Genomic DNA, 20,717 nt, shown 5'->3' with positions numbered 1-20,717 from the left:
ACCAAAACCGTTTTTTTTGTACCAGGCTGTAAACATGTTTATTTCTGCTGTAAAATTTGGTATTTTAACATGGGGGTCTATGGGGACTGACTCGATTTTGGAGCCAGCCTCAAGTGGCCATTCAAGGAACTGCAGTTTTTGGCACTTCCGCATTGGCTTCATTTTACAGCCCCAGAGGTTGCCGCTTGCTTTATATACATATACATGTACATATATATTTTTTTTACTGTTTTACTCTAATGGAGCCCCTCAGCCAAAGTATTTCACATGATAGCACTTGTATAACTGAAGTGGCAATAAACTTTTTAAATATGTGGGATTGAACTAGGCTATTTCTGCTGACAACTTGCGGTGTTTTATGGATTGCATAAGAAACAAAACAGCAGGGAAAAGCGCGCCTCACACTGTACCACCTGCAGCAGTCAGCCAATGAAAGAGCGCACAGGGTTTAAGCTAGATGCGCCATTTTACTGCGTCCACAGCCATCCGGCAAGATGGTCCCTTCGCTTTGTCTCCCCTGACCGGAGTTGCTTCGGTATTCGGCGGCTATTCTTGTTTCCACACCATCGGAAAAGCTGTAGATGAGGCTGAAGCGGACAACTTAAAGTCAAAATAAAACGTGCCTCTGTAAATCGAGAAATGACGACGATGAACAGCAGGTAGGAGGTCAGTTTAATCCCCTTGTTTAGACAAGTTAATTGTGCATTGATTGCTATGCTACCTCCGCCGGCCCATTACTGCCTATTGCTACCTAGCATGCTCGGCTAGCTGTAGCCATTAGCTGCGCAGCCGGCAATGCTCAGGTTCGTGCACACGCAGATTCAGATAAACATGTGCGTGTCCCGGGGTGGCTGTCAGAGCGGCAGAGTCATTTAAAACGCACTTTATTGTAAAACAACGCAGTTACTTTGCATGTGGTATAGATAGCTTATAAGGTTGCACTGCTACTTTGGATGCTAAGTTAGCTGGTAGTGCCAGGCTGCGATTAGCGAGCTGGTTCCTGCCTTCATGGTATCTGTAGAGGAAGGGAAGGAAGGCCTGTGCTTGCATTTTTCAGTGCATGTCCATGCATTGGACCTTTTATGCACCGCTGAGATTGTATGGTTGCTAGGGAAACGCAGGATATTGGAGATAAGTAGTCGTGCATCAACGGCAGCAGCTAAACTAGCATGAACTTGGGCATCCCCGGATAGTCAGGAGGTCTTGTGTTGTGAAAACATGGAAACGGAGGCGATGAGGAGGATGAAGAAGCGCCTCAGAGCTGCAAACGCAGAAGCGTGCGTTGCTCATTAGCCGAGTGAACTCTTTCTTTTTCCACTGACACGGGATTTTGGATAAATGTTTGGCCCGTTTGTTGCTGACAGGACCGAGTTATCGCTCAACACATCTCACAAACATCCAGCGTTAATCAGCACGTTATGATGACGCAAAACGGCTAAATAAACAGCCGTATCTCCGCCTCGGGAGTGTTGTGCTCCAAATAGATGCCCGTAAAACCATGTAGGCAATGTTCAGCTTTTAATTGTGCTGCTGTAAATTACACAAACGGTGCAGTTGTGCAGTTTATTAACGTTGTTATGTGAATTTGGAGTCCTGTGTTGTTGGTGTCTTACTCACAGACAACAAAGAAAAAACCAAACATTGTCTGTAACCTTTGACATTGCCAGTAACTATCAGGAGGAAACTAATCAGTCATGAACATATTTTATGAATATAATAATTCACATAGATATGTTCTGTTAATGCAAATGTATTGGGTAGTGAAAAAAAGATCTGTACATTTAAGAAATGATCAAATATTCTTTAAGAAAAGCTGAAATTTGTTGATTTTTGCAACATGGTGCAGCATTGGATTTGTTCAACATGAAACAAATCTTGACTTTCTCTGTAGGTAAAATGAGTCTGGCCTCTTCTGAATCTAACCAAGACCACATGGCAGAAAACGCAGAGGAGGTAAGTGTGCAACCTTTTTGGTAGTCACATTTTGTATACACAAAAGAAATTAGACCTGAAAGGCACATATTGTACAGTTTTTGATTTGTTTTTCAAAACTATTAAAATTGATCTTGTATCCTCGTCAGCCTGGTAGCTCAACAGACACAATGAAGCCCTCCTCTTCTCACAACAAGAGGTGAGAAGCAGTTTTCTTACATGTGGCATGCATTGTTTTGCAGTTACATGTTCTCAGAAGCATTATCATGCTCGCAAACACTAAAGACTTTGTGCTTGCACATTTTAGGAAGCCCACTACTGTAGCTAAGCACACTGGACTGAATGAATCCGACACCTCAGCAGAGAGTGAAAATGAAGGTGGCACTTCTGACAATCCTTCAGACAGTAATGTGGGCAGTTCATCTAAAGGTATGAACCATAGATTTTTTTTTTTTAATGTTTTGATCAAGATATTGTTGCTGAATAGGATGCTGACTTTGAGACATTTGAATTATTTCTGTCTGAAGGCACTTTAGTGATGAGGCCAGCTGGGAATGAAAACAAAGGTGCCATGAAGCTCAGAGTGGATTTCAAACAGAAACAAAAAGGTACATTTATTTCATTATTTATACCTTAAACATGTTTTGTGTTTTGTATTGTGATGTTCACAGCCGGGCAAAGTTTAGATGTAAATGAACCAGATAGCATTAAGGTAATAAATGATTTATTCAGTGTAAACAAAGTGGAGAAAAAGTGATTTTATTTGCTCTTCACCGCAGATGATACCCTGGTAAACTGCACAGCCTGTGGAAAACAAGTAAACCAGTTTCAGCGCAACTCTGTGTATGAGCATCCTGCGCTCAAAGTACTTATTTGCAAGGTAAGAAATTCCACATCTATATTTACAGTATTTTCACAGCTTTTACAATGAGTCCCACACAGATTTTTTCAGTCTTTCCATTCTTCCTGTATTAGTGTGTCATCATCATCTTATTATTATTATTATTATAATTATTATTATTATTATTGTATCCTTTTCCTCTAGTCATGCTACAAGTATTACACAAGTGATGACATCAGCAGAGACTCTGATGGGATGGATGAGCAGTGCAGGTACGAAACTTTACACAAGACCAAGAAAATGACCTGGTTTCTTAACCTACTGTGACAAGAAGATACACAACAGAAGCAATGTCAAGTGAATTATAACATTGAAGGCGTGACTGGACAATTCAAAAGATAAAAACATTACATTGGTTCTGCCAAAATGTTTTTTTTTTTAAATATGGAATTCATATAAAAGCTTATTTTTGGTTGTAAGGCAGCCAAGGATTTGAATGCCCTTTCTGAGAATACTAGTTAATGAAATAATGGAAAAGTATTTCTGACTATTTAATTCTTTGGTATTCATTTCTTTTAGATTTTTATTTTTCTGACCTACATTTTTCTTTACCCAAAATATTCTGGAAACCTAATTTTGAAGACCTCATTTGCTCTATGTTAACTCTGAACTTTTCCTCCCCAGGTGGTGTGCTGAAGGGGGCAAGCTCATCTGCTGTGACTACTGCAACAATGCTTTCTGCAAGAAGTGCATCCTGCGCAACCTGGGCAGAAGGGAGTTGTCAACCATTACTGATGAGAACTCAAAGTGGCATTGCTATGTCTGCAGGTCAGATCCCCTTCAGGATCTGGTCTCCAAATGCCACGGCATCATGGAAAAACAACACCATGAGAAACACGAGAAACATGAGAAACTCAAGCAACGGAAAACGGATAAAACCGAGGAACGAGAGAGCAAGAGACACGAGAGCAAAGCAGTCAAAGAGCACAAAGCAGTTGTCAATGGGAAAGAACACACCGAGGGCTCAGGGACCATGACGTTCTCCTACAAAAAACTGCAGTTACCCAAAGAACTTATAAAGAAAGCAAAAAAACTTGTTGAAACTACAACTGGTCTGAACAATACATTCATCCAGTTCATCCAGCAGGCAGCTGAGGAGCAGGGAGATAAGGCTATCAGGTATCGGCATTTGAAAGCCTTCAAGGCCGTACTTGCAGATTTGAAAAAAGCCCACAGTGCTTTGGAGGCGGCTTTGGAGCCCGAGTTCAGAAACATGGAGTTGCAAAATGGCAACGAAGGGCAACATATTGTAAAAAAAAACACTAATGCTGTGCCACCTGTAGAAAACGACCACATGGATAATGCAGCGGACAAGGCTGATGCCGTTACTGAGGCTGACGCTTTTGACAAGGCTGACGCTTTTGACGAAGCTGACGCAGCTGCGGAGGCTGATGCAGTCGATGAGGCTAACACAGTCGATGAGGTTGACGCAGCTGAGGAGGCTGACGCAGTCGACGAGGCTAACACCGTCAACGAGATTGGCACAGCTGAGGAGGCTGACGCAGGCGACGAGGCTGACGTAGCCGAGGAGGTTGATGCAGTTGAGGAGCCGGATGAGAAGCAGGACATGGACAATAATCAAGCGTCAAATATGGTTGAAATGAAAGACAGCCAAACAGATATTGATATAACCAAAAAGACAATTAAAACTGAAGTCTGTGATGAGCTAATGTCAACTGGTGAAATGTCCCTCGATCAGGACATTATGTCTGTTCCTCCTTCAGTTCCCGAGGAGCTTTTCCAGATGGTGGAGAGTCTTGCAGATCCCACCATGCTCTCACAGACTCCAGACACCAATGCGGTCGGAAACACTGATACAAAGTCAAATGGAACGTCATCAGATTCTCAACGCCCGCAGCCCAAGGTGAAGAACCTCATAGTTAAACTGACTCCTGTGCCGGTCGTGACGACATGTGGGTCAAGATCCTCCAGGTCCAAAAACAAAGAAAAAGATGGAGAGGTGGTGAAAAAGTGTAAAGAAGAGAAGAAAGACAACACCGCTGATACAGTAGATGGAACAGAGAGCCCACTACCAAGTCGTCGCTCTAGTAGAGTGAAGACCACTCCACTGAGGAAGCAGGCTGAGAATAAGTGCAAGGAAGACTCGTCCGAATCTGAGTCAGAGGAAGATCGTAAGGGGAAGTCCAAGTCCTCCAAGAAATTCAGCAGCACCAAAAGAGAGGATGGGAAGCAGAGCAAGACGTCCTTGTCAGAGAAAAAGAGAATAGACTCTGATTCGGATGAAGTTCCCAACATCTTGCTAAAGAAAGCTGCAGAAGGCCACAGTACAGATGAGGAACAGGGAAGCACAAGTGCAAAAAAGCGGTTATTCAAACTAAACAACACATCTTCACAGGATACAGACAAAGCATCCAAGCGGAAAAGGGAGTCTGAAAGCTCTGATTCAGACAAAGGCAAGAAGTCGTCCAAGAAAAAGAAACAGAATGGATCAGCCTCGTCCAACTCCGACTCTGACCAAGAGAAGGAGACAAAGAGTAAAGTTGGCGCAGCGAAGAGGAGATCCAGCCGCGTGAAGAAACAGAATGAAGCAAAAGAGGAAGACAAAAACTCACCTGAAAGGAAGGCGTCGATTCACAAAAGGTCTTATGAAAAGAAATGCAAAGGAAGGAGCCCCAAAGCTGCCTCCAAGCTGCAGTCATCCACCAGCGAGGATGAGGAGGAGCAGCAGGCTGAAGGTGACTCCGGAGAGGACAGCGATGAGCAAAAGATCAAACCCATTGTGGAAGAGAACATGGTGGGGGGCGGTGGGAATTTCCATCAGTCCTCAGGTAATTTGTCTCAGCATCTTTGGTGAACTATTTGTTAATGACTTGCGTGTTCTCCCATTAACGGCACATGTGCTATGTTGTTGTCAAGGTGACGAAGTGGATGGCAAAGAGGAAGTTTCTCAAGTTTGTGAAGATGATGACGATGATGATCCTGAGAACAGGTACTTACAAAATAACAACTTTCAAAGATACTTTTTGGCTCACTATAAAGACAACCGTTTAAGAGTATTCATTGTATCGTCAAGGATAATGTGGATTTTAATTGTCTTTCAGGTCGAGCTGTTTAGCCTAATATGTTTAGCTGTATGTGTGGCTGCTGGCAGCACTGCAGTACTTGGCAAACACAGTGCGGTTGCTCTTGAAATACTTCAGAATATGTGTCCTCGGGAACATTTCTCCCTTGTTTATCCCAATTTATCTGTACTGTTGCCAAATAGTGCCATAGCAATGTCATGGTATCATGATATTTTTACAGGTTTCCTGCATTTCCATCAGTTATCCATTCACAAGCACCTAAGAGAGATTATTAACTCAGTCTTCTAATATTCCACTGGTGAATTGTGTAGTTATAATAAATTGCACATGCAGAAAAGCACTTTATTTCTTATAATTCTTTTTGTGAGTAAATGTTAACTTTCCAATTACATTTACCGGAAGGATTATCCATTATTAGTTTATTGATAACTGACATTAATGCATGAAAGCAATTACTGAAAATTCAAGTCTCTGTTCTTGAACATAAACACATTTCCAGTGTTTCCACTGATTTATTTCATCACAAAGATAATTTTGTAAAAGCACTTTATTATGTTATTGATGTTAATCCCCCGTGTTTGTGTCTTGTTTTCCTTTTCTCCTCAAGAATTGCAAAGAAAATGCTTCTTGCCCAAATAAAGTCCAACTTTTCCTCTGGAGCAGAGAGCTCCTCTGATAATGAAGATGCAGACGACGAAGACAAGTCCTCCAAGAAAGTCAAAAAAGAGGAAGATGATGAAGACGAGGAGCAAGGTAGCATATATTTGATAAATCGACAGTCGTTTTCAGTCATGCCTCTTTTATTGTGTATTTTGTCGAACTATTTGGTTTCTTTTTTTTTTTTTTTTAAGATAACGATGATTCAGAAGACTCCGGTTCCAACGTGGAAGTGAAGACGCAAGGCCGACGCCACAAGTTGCTCCGTCATAAACTCTCACTGAGTGAGGGTGAATCAGGAGATGAGAAAGCTGCCAGTAAAGATAAGAAGAGCAAGGTGGTCAAGAAGAAGACAGGGCGGAGAGGTTAATTCTTAATTTTTTGTTTGCTGTATGTGTACACAATATATCTACATCTATATATGGACATAAATATTCAAAATTCTGTAAGACTGGCAAGTGACTCATGTTTCTTGGTCTTTTTTTTTGTCTGGCAGTTGACAGCGATGACGCTGCAGACTCCAACTTTGAGAAGTCAGCGTCCAGCGCAGAGTCGGGGATAAGCGAGGAGCTTAGTGATTCAGAAAACGATGGGAAGCGTCGAAAGACCAGGTAAGAAGAAAGAACTCCAACCAGTCACTGTTAGTAATATATGTCACCACCATTGGATCGGGATTGATCTCCTGCTGCTCTCGCTTACACAAATTCTAATTTGTGTCTATAGATCTGCAAAGAAGAAGGATGAGGAGAAACAGAGAAGTTACAAGCAGAAGAAGAAGCGACGCAGGATCAAAGTTCAGGATTCGTCCTCCAGCAATGAGAAGGTGTTTAAAATGCAGTGCACATGGTGGTAGTCTTGAAGTGTCCAAAGTATATATTTTTTCCTCTGCAGGACTGCTAGGTGCAGGAGACGGACCCACATAACCTTTACTAGTTAAGTCATGCATGACACATAAAATGTAGTTTGAGCTCACCCCTCGAGTGTGTTATGAGGATTATTGAGGGTACAAATTAATCATAGGGTTACTGGGCTACTGGTCATAGGAAATTCATTTTTTTTCCTAAGGGCTGAAGATCAGAGAGTTGAACTTAATGTTCATTTCCACAGAGTGGAGAGGAAGATGACGGCGAAAAAGATGGAGAGGACCGCAAAGGGCGCAAAAAGATCCGCAAAATCCTGAAGGATGACAAGCTGCGGACGGAGACGAGGGATGCTCTGAAAGAAGAAGAGGAGAGGAGGAAACGTATATCGGAAAGAGAGGCACTCAGGAAGAAACTTAGAGAGGTAAAAATGAAATGTCCTGCTGATGATCTGAAGTACGGACTGCATGTTTAAAGCTCTGAGCTGTTACATTCTCAACACCTGGGTTAGGTGATAAAACTCACACCAGGTAAAAAGCTCAAGACCTCTTTCAGTACTGTGATACAATTTCAGGATTTCCCACAGAACATTTGTTGGTAGAGGAGTTTAATATCTGGCTTTGCATTTGTTTATATACAAGTGGATGAAACATAACAACTGTGAGTTAGACAGACTGATAATGGTCTAATTTGCTGCTGATGGCTCAGTGTCTGTCAGATCAAATAGTTGGAGAATCCACTAAGGGCCTTGCTTGAAATAATTAAACCTAAAATCTACTTGTGAAGTGTGACAGACAGATGGAGTGGCATAAGTCTGTGTGAATAGAGTTTACTATCTAATATGCATGAAAGCTCTGCAACTATAGAACGCAGTATTTACTGAAATATTTCAGCTTTTAAAAGCAACAAGTCTCTAATTACCCTGAGGGGCATGTGTTTGCCAGTAGGGTAATTAAAGTGCATAATACATTTGGATTGACATGTTAAAATTTAAAAACCATGCATTAGTCTCATTAGGCTTTCTTCACCTAAAATCCAGAACTAGTGATTGTACAAATAACGTATAGCCAGAAGTATGCAGTCAAGGGCAAAACAGCCTAAACAATGATCTTGAACAGTAAACATGTGGGCAAGTATGATATGACAATAAATTTCTTGAGCACTAATATCACTGTCACTTAATCAAGATATCTGAGCTAGGTTAGGGCATTTGTGCTTGCATTCATAGTCCAAATTAAAAATTAATATCTGCCTGTAAGAAATTAAATCATTATCTTGCACTAGTGGATGTGATGAACTTCATGAAGCATTTTTGGACATTTAGCAGAAGTTTGCTGTTGCAATGATAAAAGCTTTCCGTCACCACAGACGTAGTTTTGTGTTTATCCCCATGATGTGAAGAACATCGTCAGACACCTAACTATACGCATGTATTCTTCTTAAAAGTGATGGGTGAATTTCTTTCAAAAGTACATCTTCTCATGTGACTCCTCTCTCCCTGCCCCTGGTCCTTCTTCAGACGATTGTGGTGGAGGAGTCTTCCCAGGTGGCCTGTCCCATCACCACCAAGCTGGTGCTGGACGAGGATGAAGAGACCAAGGAACCGCTTGTGCAGGTGCACAGGAACCTTGTCACCAAGCTCAAACCTCACCAGGTTGACGGTAAGGACAAAGTAAATCAATAGGACATAGCAGTGATTTATCAAACACAAGCCTGTATGTCAAACACTGAGATGCTCTAGACTAATATTGGCCCTTCTGTCTTTGTCTTCTGTTTCAGGGGTGCAGTTCATGTGGGACTGCTGCTGTGAATCTGTGAAGAAGATGGAGAAGTCTGCCGGCTCCGGATGCATCCTCGCCCACTGTATGGGCCTGGGAAAAACTCTGCAGGTGAGGAGGAGAGAGCGTCATGTTTTCCTGTTGTCTTAGGTGTTTGTTTGAAACAAAGGTCACTCGCCTCAGGTTGACCGCTTTTACTTTAAGTTACTGTCAGTCTTGTGCAAACTGCACCAATTGGCCTTTGCAGCATTTTAAGGTGTCACAAACCTGCATAATTCCCTGTTAAAACTGTAAGAATATAGTTTCTTGGATACTTCTGGGTGGATCTTGTCAAACTGTGTTTGTTGCAAAGCAGTGTTGTCACACTGCAACTGTGTAACTGTAGTTCTCTTTTTGTCCTGTAGGTGGTGACATTCCTTCATACTTTGCTGCTTTGTGAGAAGCTCGACTTCACCACGGCACTAGTGGTTTGTCCCCTGAACACTGTCCTCAATTGGCTCAACGAGTTTGAGAAGTGGCAAATGGGAATGAAAGATGATGAAAGTTTAGAGGTAATGAGTCGCTTTTGTAACCTTTCGAGCTGTTCCTATGTGACAGCTCTTCATGAAACCCCTGATTAATGACTTTCTTGAAAGATAGACTTATTGAACTTTGGTGTGTTCAACAGGTGATAGAGCTGGCCACAGTGAAAAAGGCACAGGAGCGAGGGTATGCCCTCCAGCAATGGCACGAGTCTGGGGGTGTTATGATTATTGGCTATGAGATGTACCGAAACCTGACCCAGGGAAGAAACATCAAGAGCAAGAAGCTCAAAGAGACCTTTCAGAAGACTCTAGTAGATCCAGGTACAGTGCTGTGTGATGCCTCCATGATTGTATTCAGACTGAAAGTTTAGTGGACAAAATCAAAAAATATTCTCTCGTGCATGACAGATGTTTTTTCATGATTGTGAGAAGAAAAATATTTTGATTTAGGCCACTCTAACTTTCTGTTGTCTTTAAAAATGATTGATCTGTTTTGTGACAGTCGAGGACTGATCTGCTCAGACTGTTACCTGAAATTAGCCACATTAAAATTGGCTTAAAATATAATGGGTGTTGACAATAAATCAGAATTGATTATTAAAGCTTTTAGTGTGAAATAAATTCATAAGATATCTCAAAAGACATCATTCACAGTCACTAGCGATCTTTTTTTCATAGATTTGTCTCCACCGTTCTTTTGCTTTCAGGTCCAGACATAGTGATCTGTGATGAAGGTCATATCCTGAAGAACGAGGCGTCTGCTGTGTCCAGAGCAATGAACTCCATCAGGACGAGGAGGAGGGTTGTGCTGACTGGAACGCCTCTGCAGAACAACCTCATAGAATGTGAGACTGCCTGAGTGTGATCTTTGTCAGAAAGATGGATAGTTGACATGTGGATATATCTAAAACTTTCTGATCTTTGTCCCCCCCCCCACCAGACCACTGCATGGTGAACTTCATCAAGGAGAACCTGCTTGGGTCAGTTAAGGAGTTCAGGAATCGTTTCATCAATCCCATTCAGAACGGGCAATGTGCCGACTCCACACCACACGATGTCCGTATCATGAAGAAGAGAGCTCACATCCTCTATGAGATGCTGGCCGGCTGTGTCCAGGTAACACTCTGGCGTGTCGGCTCAGGTTCTCTTTGACATCTTTGGTTACCATCTGCTTAAAAATAATGATTTATTTCTGCTTCCCACAGAGGAAAGATTACACAGCGCTCACCAAGTTCCTGCCTCCCAAACATGAGTATGTGCTGTCGATCAGAGTTACTCCGATCCAGTGTAAACTCTACAGATACTACCTGGAGCACTTCACTGGTGAGAATCATGCTCTAATTAACCTTTTTTGTTTTGTTTTTTTTGTTGCACAGAAGCTGACGTTGCCACTTGTTTGCCTTTTTCAAACTACTCTGATCTGGTTGGATGCTAGGAGCAGCAGAACCTCTAGGGGCTGCTAGCAAGGCTTGTATAGTCTCAAGTCTGATTGTCCAGACAGGGATTTAGTCCAGTCCAAGACTAAATCAAAGTTCAATTGAGAATTCCATTGGAAAACATGCGTAGTCTAGGACGAGGCTAAATCCTTGTGCAGGAGTCTTGTTGCTCCTAAAAGTGCTCTCTTAACTGGATGTCATTTACTCTGACGAGGTTTTTTAGATAAGTGGAAGGCCTTTCTGTTCTCTCACTTTTTTGTGCTGCTTTGTTAAGTCGTTTAGTGGACTTTCCTCTCAGAATGTGGCCCAGGATATATGTGTGTGTGCGTGTATGTGTGCGTGCGTGTGTGTGTGTGTGTAAGAGTGGCAGCTGGCAGAGTGCCGCAGGCAGGGTTTAAGCCCAGTTTCCCACGTCTCCCTAATGAAGAGCTCTGGGAGAGAGGGAACAGAGGGTGGGGGGTAAAATGGGGGAATGTGGGGGCATAAAGGAAAAGGAAAGAAATTTGGAGGGAGGGGGGTTGCCAGAGGTTTTACACCAAAAGCGAAAACAAAGAGCAGGAGAGCTGGTATGTAAGAAGAGGAGTGATTGGGGGGGGGTTAGAGTTTGGTGGTATGTGCTGTGGCTCATTAGGCCGGGTTGTCCACAGGGCACAGTGCTGATGTTGTGACTGTGGCTCTGGACCTCCACAGTGGTGTCTTTGGACCCCAGACCACCAGTCAGTCTGCAGGGGTTGAATGGAACCAAATGTTCCCCACTTGTGTGTTGCCTGTGTAAAACCTACTGTAACTTCAGACCTCTCTGGGTCACAGCAGACCAGCACACAGAGCAAATACAATGATAACATTTTAGCAGCTGCCACTCACTTCAGTTCATGAAGCTGCTGATCGAACCGACTTCGACTCACAACGAACTAGTTTGTACGAAGGCAAAGGTGTTAATACGCACTTTGGTTGAAACATACTGATGCCTTAACTGACTCTGTTTTGGTCAGTTTCCACATCACTGTCAGAGGACTGGTTGACGCTTGTTTCTTGGTATAATTTGTTTCATGTAAATAAAAAAATGACTTAAATACAGCTTGCTCGTGGTGGGGCGGCTATAGGCAGACAACAATGAGTTTTGTTGCTCCACATTTTCCATAATAGTCTTACTGTATATGAAGAGACTGAGGGCATGCTGTCAGGTACATAAGGCAAACACATCCATCTTCCTCCTCAAACTCTTTCCCTTGTGTGCAGGTGTGGGGAATGCTTTGGAGGGGGGCCGGGGCCGCGCGGGGACCAAACTCTTCCAGGATTTCCAGATGCTCAGCAGAATCTGGACCCATCCCTGGTGCCTTCAGCTGGACTACATCAGTAAAGAAAACAAGGTAGGTCTGGGAAGACAAGACTGAACCACACTAAACACCAACTCAAAAACTGGGAATACATGAGCAGGAATCACACACACTGCGGGAAAACAATAGAAACGTACTGCTGACAGGTCATGCAGCAGGGGAGAACAACACACATATCGCCACTGCGGCAGAATTTTTCCCTTATGCATCATTTCTACTACCCACGATCCAACTCTCAGTGTTTGGTTGACCTATATCACCAAACAGTCAAGCCTCATGCGAGTCCGCTCTCTTGCAGGGTTTCTTCGATGAGGACAGCATGGAGGAATTCATCGCTTCAGAAACAGAAGAATCCTCCATGAGTCTTAGCTCTGAGGACGAGAAGCAGAAAAAGTAAAATAAGATTCACTTCCAGTTCCCCTGTTGTACATTTATAAAGAGACACTCATTTAACTTCCCGTTTCTCTTCCATCTGTTACTCTCGCTGACCCCGTGTCCTCCACCGTTCCTCCTTCCTAATAGGAAAAAGAAGCAGGGGAAGGGAAAAAAGAAGGGATCTGATGACTCGGATAGTGATGATGTGGAGGTCATCAAGGAGTGGAACTCCAGCTCTCGGGGCAACGGAGAGGGTCGACCCAGGGTAGAGCCTGTAGAGGAACGTAAGTCTAGTGTGTTCACTACATGCTTGAGGCATTATGGGTAGTTAGCTGGGTATTAGAGGGACCAGAACTGTACGTATTGTGACCATAGCTTTCCCCTACATTTGAAATTCAAGTGACACCCTTCATCTAGAAATGCAACAATTGCAATTTTCTTGGCCGATGCCAATTTTTTTTTTTTTTTTTTTTTTGAAAGTCTGACCTGCTGATTCCAATTTTCTTTCTTTATAAGAATTTAATAAGAAAGAAATAATTTATTTCTTCATATGTGTTCTGTCTTTCAAAGAACTATGATTGACAGAATACACAGAAAAACATTTTTCGAAGTTTTCATTAATGGACTTACAGCTATTACAAATTGCGAGCTTTGTGTCTTCTTCACTCATGCTAAAGAACTTCCACACTGACAATATGTTGTGTGCGTGGCTGTGACGTTACTGTCTGTGCCGCTGTGTGTGCGATGTGAACCATCGTGTGAAAATTCGACTCGAAAAAAATCAGATATGAGACTGATCAGCTGATCACTGGTCATGGCTGATCAGCTGAAAATTGGCCAGTTTTGATCGGTGGCTGATCGATCGGTGCATCTCTACCTTCATCACTTACTTTTATGTATTATTATTATTATTATTATTATTATTATTATTATCATTATTATTATTGTTATTATCAACAAGCCAGCCTGAATGATACAAGCTTAGTTTTGTATCCTTCCACTTAGAATCAGTTAAGCTGACAGCCAAAAGTTCGATGAAACGGCAAACAACAACAATAAGCAGTTCCTTTACTACATATGTAATGTGATGAATGAATATTCAGTTCAACACAACTTTATTTATCCTTGTGAGGGCAATTGTATGCAGCATGTCGCCACCCAGATCAACAAATACACATGATTGATTGGAAAGAGAAAAAATAGTGTTAATCACAAAGCTAAAGAACTAAGCCGGTGTCTGATTAAAATGCATAAATAGATTACCCCAAAAGTGAACTAAAATCAAGGCTGCATGCATGAAGATCTTGATTGAGTGTACCAACAGATGAAAAACGGAATAAAAGGGAACATTTTTCATGACATTCTTGCTTTGTCAACTAACATCTGCACTCGCTGCAGCTGTAATGTGACAGAGGTAATAGTGAGGCTCAGTTTTGCGGCTGTCTTTGTTACAGTTTTGTTGTTTTTTGTGAGACTGCACTGACTTGAGGCTGAACGCTATCTTTTTTCGTGTCACAAACAGCTCCGCGCAGCGGCTCAGCACCAGGGAGTAACACCCCCGACTGGCACAAGGAGTTTGTCACCGAGGCTGATGCCGAAATCCTGGAACACTCTGGAAAGATGGTGATCCTCTTTGAGATCCTGCGCATGGCCGAGGAAGTAGAAGAGAAAGTGTAAGAGGGTCTGGAAAGAAAGTGTTTGGGTTTATCACAGAGTGAAATGGAGCTGTGGTAAAGTGACACCAGTGTATCCTCTTATCTGTCCTCAGGTTGGTGTTCAGTCAGTCTCTTATCTCTCTGGACCTGATCGAGGATTTCCTGGAGCTGGCTTGTAGAGCTAAAGAAGAAGAAAAGCCCTCTCCGTACAAAGGTAAGTTTTTGTAGTGCAGTCACACATTTTCTCTTTTACTCAAGAAGTTCTCACTGTACTCAGTTGACATCCCTGTGAATTTGTTAACCTTATTTTACTGTATGATCCTACAGTCTCATATGATCAGCTTCCCACTGAATGTTATGATTTGAAAGGCTGCTCTTGGTTTCGTGATGTGCTAAAATCACCAAGAAATGTGAAAATGTTGTAAGCCAGCCTCTGACTTATGGAGCTGGAGGAGCCCAGTTGTCTGAGGTTCATTTTTGTGGTTTTACACTTCAAGTCTTTGAACTGAAGTATAAAAAAAAATGCTAACATTATATTTTGGAGAAGTATTTTCATATGGAGATGCAGGTTTCACACTCCGAAGACAGCCCACATGCAACATGTATGCTTGTACACGCTGGTGTACTTATTACCCTTAAACATACACAGACGCACACACACACACACACCGCCGCTGGTGTAAGGTCATGTTCCTAATTAAACTTCAGCAGCTGTTTTTACTTTCATTTTGAAAATGATTAGACCTTGACTTTTTATTCCACAAAAAAAATGTTTGCTCAAGGGTTTGTAATTTGTAATGAAAAGATCACAGTGCTGTAATTGGAAACATACTGAAATGTTGGGTATGAAGGCTGGTAGGGGGGTTAGCCATCTTGAAGGCTAAATATGGCTGGCCTCTAACCAACACAACCATCTATCTGCTGTCTGCAAGTGTCCAAACTAAGTCCTTTTGACAAGGAAAAGGCCTTGTTGATGGTGACACGTGTGTTTATTGAAGGTTTTGTGCTGCGTAGACAGTGACATTGAAGTTCATAGCAGATTTCTTAACTGTGATGTATCTGTGAAGGTGAAGGCAAGTGGTTCAGGAACATTGACTACTATCGTCTGGACGGCTCCACTAACGCCACCACCAGGAAGAAGTGGGCGGAAGAGTTTAATGACCCCAGTAACACGAGGTAATGTGCCTTTTAGGACTGCAACTAGCTATTATTTTCACTGTCGATTAATCCTTTCGTCTGTATGTAAATGTCAGAAAATGGTGAAAAATGTTGATCGCGTTTTCCCAGAGCTCAAGATGACGTCTACAAATATCTTATTTTGTCCAACAAGTCCAAAAGATCCCCAAGATTTTCAGTTTACAGTGATATAAAATAGAGAAAAGCAGTAAATTCTCATACTGGAGAAGCTGCAACTTGGTAATGTTTGGCTTTTTTGGTTTAAAAGTGAATTAGTCAATTATCAAAATAGTTGCCAATTAATTAATTTTCTGTTAATTGACTAATTAATTAATCAACTAATTGTTTCAGCGGGTGCCTTTTATTATCTTAAGCAACACTTAAGCACTCAATAAAACCAAACTTTCCAAACCGCTCAGAATTTTGATACTTTCATAGTGCATATTACAGCTAAAGGAATGCTGGACCTGTATAATCCTGGATTACATAATTCTTAGCAACCCCCCTTCCTCTCTCTCCCTTTCTTCCACTCTCTTATACTTTCCCAGAGGCCGTTTGTTCCTCATTTCGACACGAGCTGGCTCCCTCGGCATCAACCTGGTGGCAGCCAACCGGGTCATCATCTTCGACGCCTCCTGGAATCCCTCGTATGACATCCAGAGTATCTTCAGGGTCTACCGCTTTGGTCAGATTAAGACCGTCTTCGTCTACAGATTTCTGGCCCAGGTAAGCTTGTCAGGATATTTTGGTCAGATCTGTTGGCCTGTTGGTGCATCTGTATGGAATCACTGTGGCTTAAGTGAGCCTTGAGTTACTAATGCCAGACAAGCTTATACCACCAAGTCCTGTGATTTCTTGGACACTCACAGCTTAAGTAAGACTGTAATGGTTTTTTCTTGGCTTTCCTCACTTTTTTCTTCCTTCAGGGTACAATGGAGGAGAAGATTTATGAGCGGCAGGTAACCAAACAGTCTCTCTCATACCGAGTGGTGGACCAGCAGCAGATTGAGAGGCACTTTACAATGAACGAACTGGCCGAGCTCTACACCTTTGAGCCGGACATGCTGGACGATCCCTCCGAGAAGAAGAGCAAGAAAGCCACACCCATGCTCCCTAAGGTAAATATGCATTTAGAGTGTTGAAATATGCTTCTGTACCATACCAAACTTCATTTAGTAAATTAAATTTAGGATAAATCAGACGCGTAATTGGGCTTTGACGAACCATTGACTGAGGTTTCATGGTGTTCCTTTAGACTAATCCCTAAAGGAAATGCAGAAGAAAAGGCTGAAGCCCATTAACAGTAATAAAGTCGTCTTTTTCCCTGAACAAACATGGCACTGAATGCCATTTCAAATGCCAAACTTGTTTTTCCTAACTTGTACTAAGTAGTATGTTTTTCCTTTTGAAGTTTAGCACTCGGTGATAAACTGTTATTTAGATACAATGCCAGCTTGTATCCTGCTTGGCCTTTCCGGCATCTATTTCTTTTCGTTTCCTCTCATAATCCTTCACTCGCCTCTCCTCTCCTTTAATGCAGGTGCTGTGTCACTGTTTGGGCCCCATGGGGTTTAATAAGAACACACAGCCCTTACATGGGCCATCCAACCCCGCACAGCTGCACAGATCTGTCTGTTTACTGCTATTTACTAAATAGTCTTCTCATTGCAACACTGCTGTGGAGCAGAGCTGCTGCCCCGCTATAAACCTGCACTTTTCTTTTTTTTTTTTTCTCATTCATTCTTCATTCCTTACCGTCCTTTACTTCTCTGTTGATCTCTGAATCACTCCCATCCCTTCCCACTCCTTCCCTTTTTTGCAGTCTCTAGGTTTATTCAGATCATCTTAAGTGGTTTTACCTCTTTGTTTTGATTTGACCTGGGTTCCTGTGCAGAAGTCTGTAAACAGAGTGGATAAAAGAAACACTGTATATCCAACTGGTTGGCTTTTTCGCCGGACAGTTGAGAGGCCTTGCACTGCACCTTGATGGAAAATCTGTTTTCCATTTACACTGCCTAAAGATCTTTATCGCTATTCCCTTCATGGGTATTAACAGGTAGGAGCGCTGCATGAATCCACTCACCCGGCAGCTGATATCATTGCTCTCACCTTCCATATTCCTCCAACCAGGAGTCGCCTACTTACAGGGCAGTGGAGCACAGTTGGAGATTTGAAGAGGAAAGATGTGTTCATTGAGCCGCGGCCTGTTAGATGTGTATGATCTTTAATGAGCCCAGTGACATTTACGTGACACAGTATTAAAGTCGGAGAGGCTGACAAGCTCTTTAACAAGCCGACCTGTTTTGGCCAGGGGGTTAACTATGATGTGGCAGCAGGACTGCGGTATTACGGAAGGAATTTGCCGTCTGGAATGATGTGAAGATGAGTCAGACACCCTCCATCACTTTGAGCCAACAACACTCTGCGCCGAAAGAGAGAGTGATTCGAGGCACAGCAGAGGGATTTTTGCACTTCTTTGTCTCAACTCTTCACACGTAGAAGTATTGTCTTCCTAGCCAGAGAGGGCATATTGCTTTGACACTTGGGTCAAACAGCTCAAAGAGGCAGTGTTTGATTGTGACGATTTCTCTTATTTGTTCTTGTGTAAAAGCCTTGTAGGAGGGGAAAACACCACTATAGTTGTCTTTTCTCTAATGTCACTATGGGTTCTACCTGCCATTGTCCCCTACTATTCATGTCCCAGTTCTACCATTTCTCTTCCACTTTCCTTCCCCTTGTCCTTAGCAACGTCCTCACTCTCTTCCTCATCCACCGTTAACCAACCCCATCTTGTCCCCACAGCCATCTGTTACACTGACTCGCCACTCTGCCTCTGAATGTTCAAAGCAAACTCAGTAAAGTTGTTATTCTTTTTCTCCCTCTGGCCTCCCCGGCCTGATGAAGGGTCATTATTTAAACCCCTCTCTTAAAGATGTCTCTCTGCTCTTCAGAGAAACTAATTGGAGACAAAGGAAGCAGGCGCACTTCCCCCTAATGACAAAGAAGGTCTGTGCAACCCAGACATGAGATTTTGACTCCACACCCACCCAACCTGAGACATCCTCACCCATTTCCTCTTCATCACACTTCAATCAAGCATGCGACCACTTGCAGAATGGGCTCATGGTTTGTTGGACAAATCTTATACAGCTCCTTTGATTTCTCTGAACTCGTTGCTGCATTATACACCGTCGGTCAAGCTGGCAGGCTGTGGGCGTACCTTACTGTATGTGCTCTCAGCAGGTGATGGCTGCAGTGGTCATTAGGCCCAGTCAGGTATACTGAAAGGATGTGGGGAAGCTGTATTCAAGCCGCAGTATAGACAGGAGCAGACTGGAGCAATAAGCCACACCATGCTTGTCTCATTAGGGGTAGGAAATCTCTTTGACCTTAAAGGAAAATGCCCCCTGGAATACTCTTAATGCATTATTCATCATCAGTCTGTGATGTTCAGTGAATTCCAGGAGTTATATTAGATGGGAATGTTTTAAGTGATGTTTTTTTTTGTTGTACCCACCCTTCCCGGTGTATTTCTACTCGGGTAAGTGATTTCTTATACTTCCCAGAATGCTTTTTGCCAGCCTTCGGAAAACATGCCTGAGCTTGTTGCATTGCAGGTGGAGAGAGCACTAATGACAGTAACAGCAAGAGACAGAGTTGTTGCAGGTGGGAAAAAGCGAGAGCAACTCATGTTTGCTGCACTCTGGTCTGTTGAGACTATTGAATGTGTCTCTGCTGTTTATATGATGAATCTTTCTCTCTTTGCTTGAACTTGAACGGGCAACATGAGGACTGTAGGAAAAAGATTTAACCTCCACTTTTACCACAACTTAGATTTCAGACAAGTTGTGCTGTTTCATTGTCTGTTAATGTTCAGGAGACCGTTAACTACACTGCCAGATAACAAAATGGATATAGAAAATGTTGCCACTGGCTGTCTTAAAAAATTGCTGAAGTACTGTAGTTACAAAGCCAGTCTGAAAATTTAGTCTGGACAACATCCACCGACAAGTGACAGAGCCTTGCTACCGTAAAGCTGGATTTATAGTTGTGGGTTTAAAGGGAAACTTCACTGCCGTGAATATAATAATTTCTTAAAACTAGGTCACCTGTGTAGTAATGTGCAATTATTTTTGAAATTGGTGCCCTATGACTAGAGGAAGCTCAGGAAAAGGCTGTAGAATCGCTCTCAAGGGGGAATCCCACAACAACCAGAATGCATTTTGCGCGGTCCCATCCAATCCGCTACTGATGCTTTATATCTCTTTTACTGAGGCTTATTCTCACTTCACAAAACGTTTTTCCTCATTGAGTCTGGATATATCGTACCAGTGTGCAAGGATCATAAAACAAATGGCGCACTTGAGTCACTTATGCTGATCATTGCAAACTTACCAAGAGCTGTACACAAGCCAGAATACTGCCAAAGCTGCCAGCGGACAGTCAAAAAAACCTCAAACCATTTCAGCTTGGTTTGGGAAACAATCTTGGGCGAAGGGGTGAAAAAACTTCAAGCAAACACTATTTCTTTTATCGTTACGGACAACGAGAAACACACAGGTAACACAGTCGCTGATGTGCTGTTACGTACTCAGAGTTGGCAAAGTCCGATATAATAATCTGTCAGAAAATAAAGTCAGATTTAACAAAGCACCAGAAGAGTAGTCTGGGTTACTCTGTTTCTGCACCCCAGAAACACAGAAAACATCGGCAACAACTGCAAGCGTTTTTCACACTATATCCCTATTTTGTATAGCTAGAGATGAAGTTTAAAATCGGCGAAATGATCCTTTAAGGGTACTGTGTATCCACAGATCCAACGCACATAGTCTTCACAGTCAATATGTCTCCTCAGAAGTGTAACTACCTGAAGGGCGTACAGTGCATATGGACATACCACATAGGGACCTCAAGAACTGTGATTAGTCACTGTGGGTTGCTTGTATTTTCGAGATGATTGATGTGAACACAACATGAAGCAAGCTTCTCTTCTCAGAAATGCACCTCATTCACTATCAAAGTGAGTATGAAAAACATTAATA

General features: G+C 42.5%; 1 protein-coding gene across 4 annotated transcripts in view; it reads left to right on the top strand.

Annotated features, from left to right (window-relative positions):
• The first annotated feature begins 448 nt into the window (after positions 1-448).
• atrx (ATRX chromatin remodeler) overlaps positions 449-20,717 on the top strand; it is a 30,844-nt gene continuing 10,575 nt past the window's right edge. The window contains exons 1-30 of one of the 4 annotated variants that reach the window (XM_067598998.1): positions 1,212-1,500; positions 1,892-1,953; positions 2,082-2,131; positions 2,240-2,361; positions 2,460-2,540; positions 2,712-2,812; positions 2,978-3,045; positions 3,458-5,622; positions 5,711-5,783; positions 6,485-6,630; positions 6,729-6,899; positions 7,031-7,145; positions 7,258-7,357; positions 7,642-7,818; positions 8,914-9,055; positions 9,174-9,283; positions 9,577-9,723; positions 9,840-10,017; positions 10,404-10,541; positions 10,637-10,812; positions 10,902-11,019; positions 12,372-12,502; positions 12,768-12,862; positions 12,992-13,128; positions 14,367-14,517; positions 14,613-14,713; positions 15,567-15,675; positions 16,224-16,401; positions 16,602-16,793; positions 18,627-18,778. In XM_067598998.1, coding sequence (XP_067455099.1) covers positions 1,485-1,500; positions 1,892-1,953; positions 2,082-2,131; positions 2,240-2,361; positions 2,460-2,540; positions 2,712-2,812; positions 2,978-3,045; positions 3,458-5,622; positions 5,711-5,783; positions 6,485-6,630; positions 6,729-6,899; positions 7,031-7,145; positions 7,258-7,357; positions 7,642-7,818; positions 8,914-9,055; positions 9,174-9,283; positions 9,577-9,723; positions 9,840-10,017; positions 10,404-10,541; positions 10,637-10,812; positions 10,902-11,019; positions 12,372-12,502; positions 12,768-12,862; positions 12,992-13,128; positions 14,367-14,517; positions 14,613-14,713; positions 15,567-15,675; positions 16,224-16,401; positions 16,602-16,793; positions 18,627-18,635 — 5,559 coding nt within the window. In that variant the 5' untranslated portion in view covers positions 1,212-1,484 and the 3' untranslated portion in view covers positions 18,636-18,778. Of the gene's footprint in view, positions 667-1,211; positions 1,501-1,891; positions 1,954-2,081; positions 2,132-2,239; positions 2,362-2,459; positions 2,541-2,711; positions 2,813-2,977; positions 3,046-3,457; positions 5,623-5,710; positions 5,784-6,484; positions 6,631-6,728; positions 6,900-7,030; positions 7,146-7,257; positions 7,358-7,641; positions 7,819-8,913; positions 9,056-9,173; positions 9,284-9,576; positions 9,724-9,839; positions 10,018-10,403; positions 10,542-10,636; positions 10,813-10,901; positions 11,020-12,371; positions 12,503-12,767; positions 12,863-12,991; positions 13,129-14,366; positions 14,518-14,612; positions 14,714-15,566; positions 15,676-16,223; positions 16,402-16,601; positions 16,794-18,626; positions 18,779-20,717 lie in introns of those variants that run through there. The other 3 variants (XM_067598996.1, XM_067598997.1, XM_067598995.1) reach the window with 3 other exon arrangements.

Source organism: Thunnus thynnus, chromosome 9 (genome assembly GCF_963924715.1).
Source record: "Thunnus thynnus chromosome 9, fThuThy2.1, whole genome shotgun sequence".
NCBI classification, from domain to species: Eukaryota; Metazoa; Chordata; class Actinopteri; order Scombriformes; family Scombridae; genus Thunnus; species Thunnus thynnus.
This window is presented reverse-complemented; position numbering and strand designations above follow the sequence as displayed.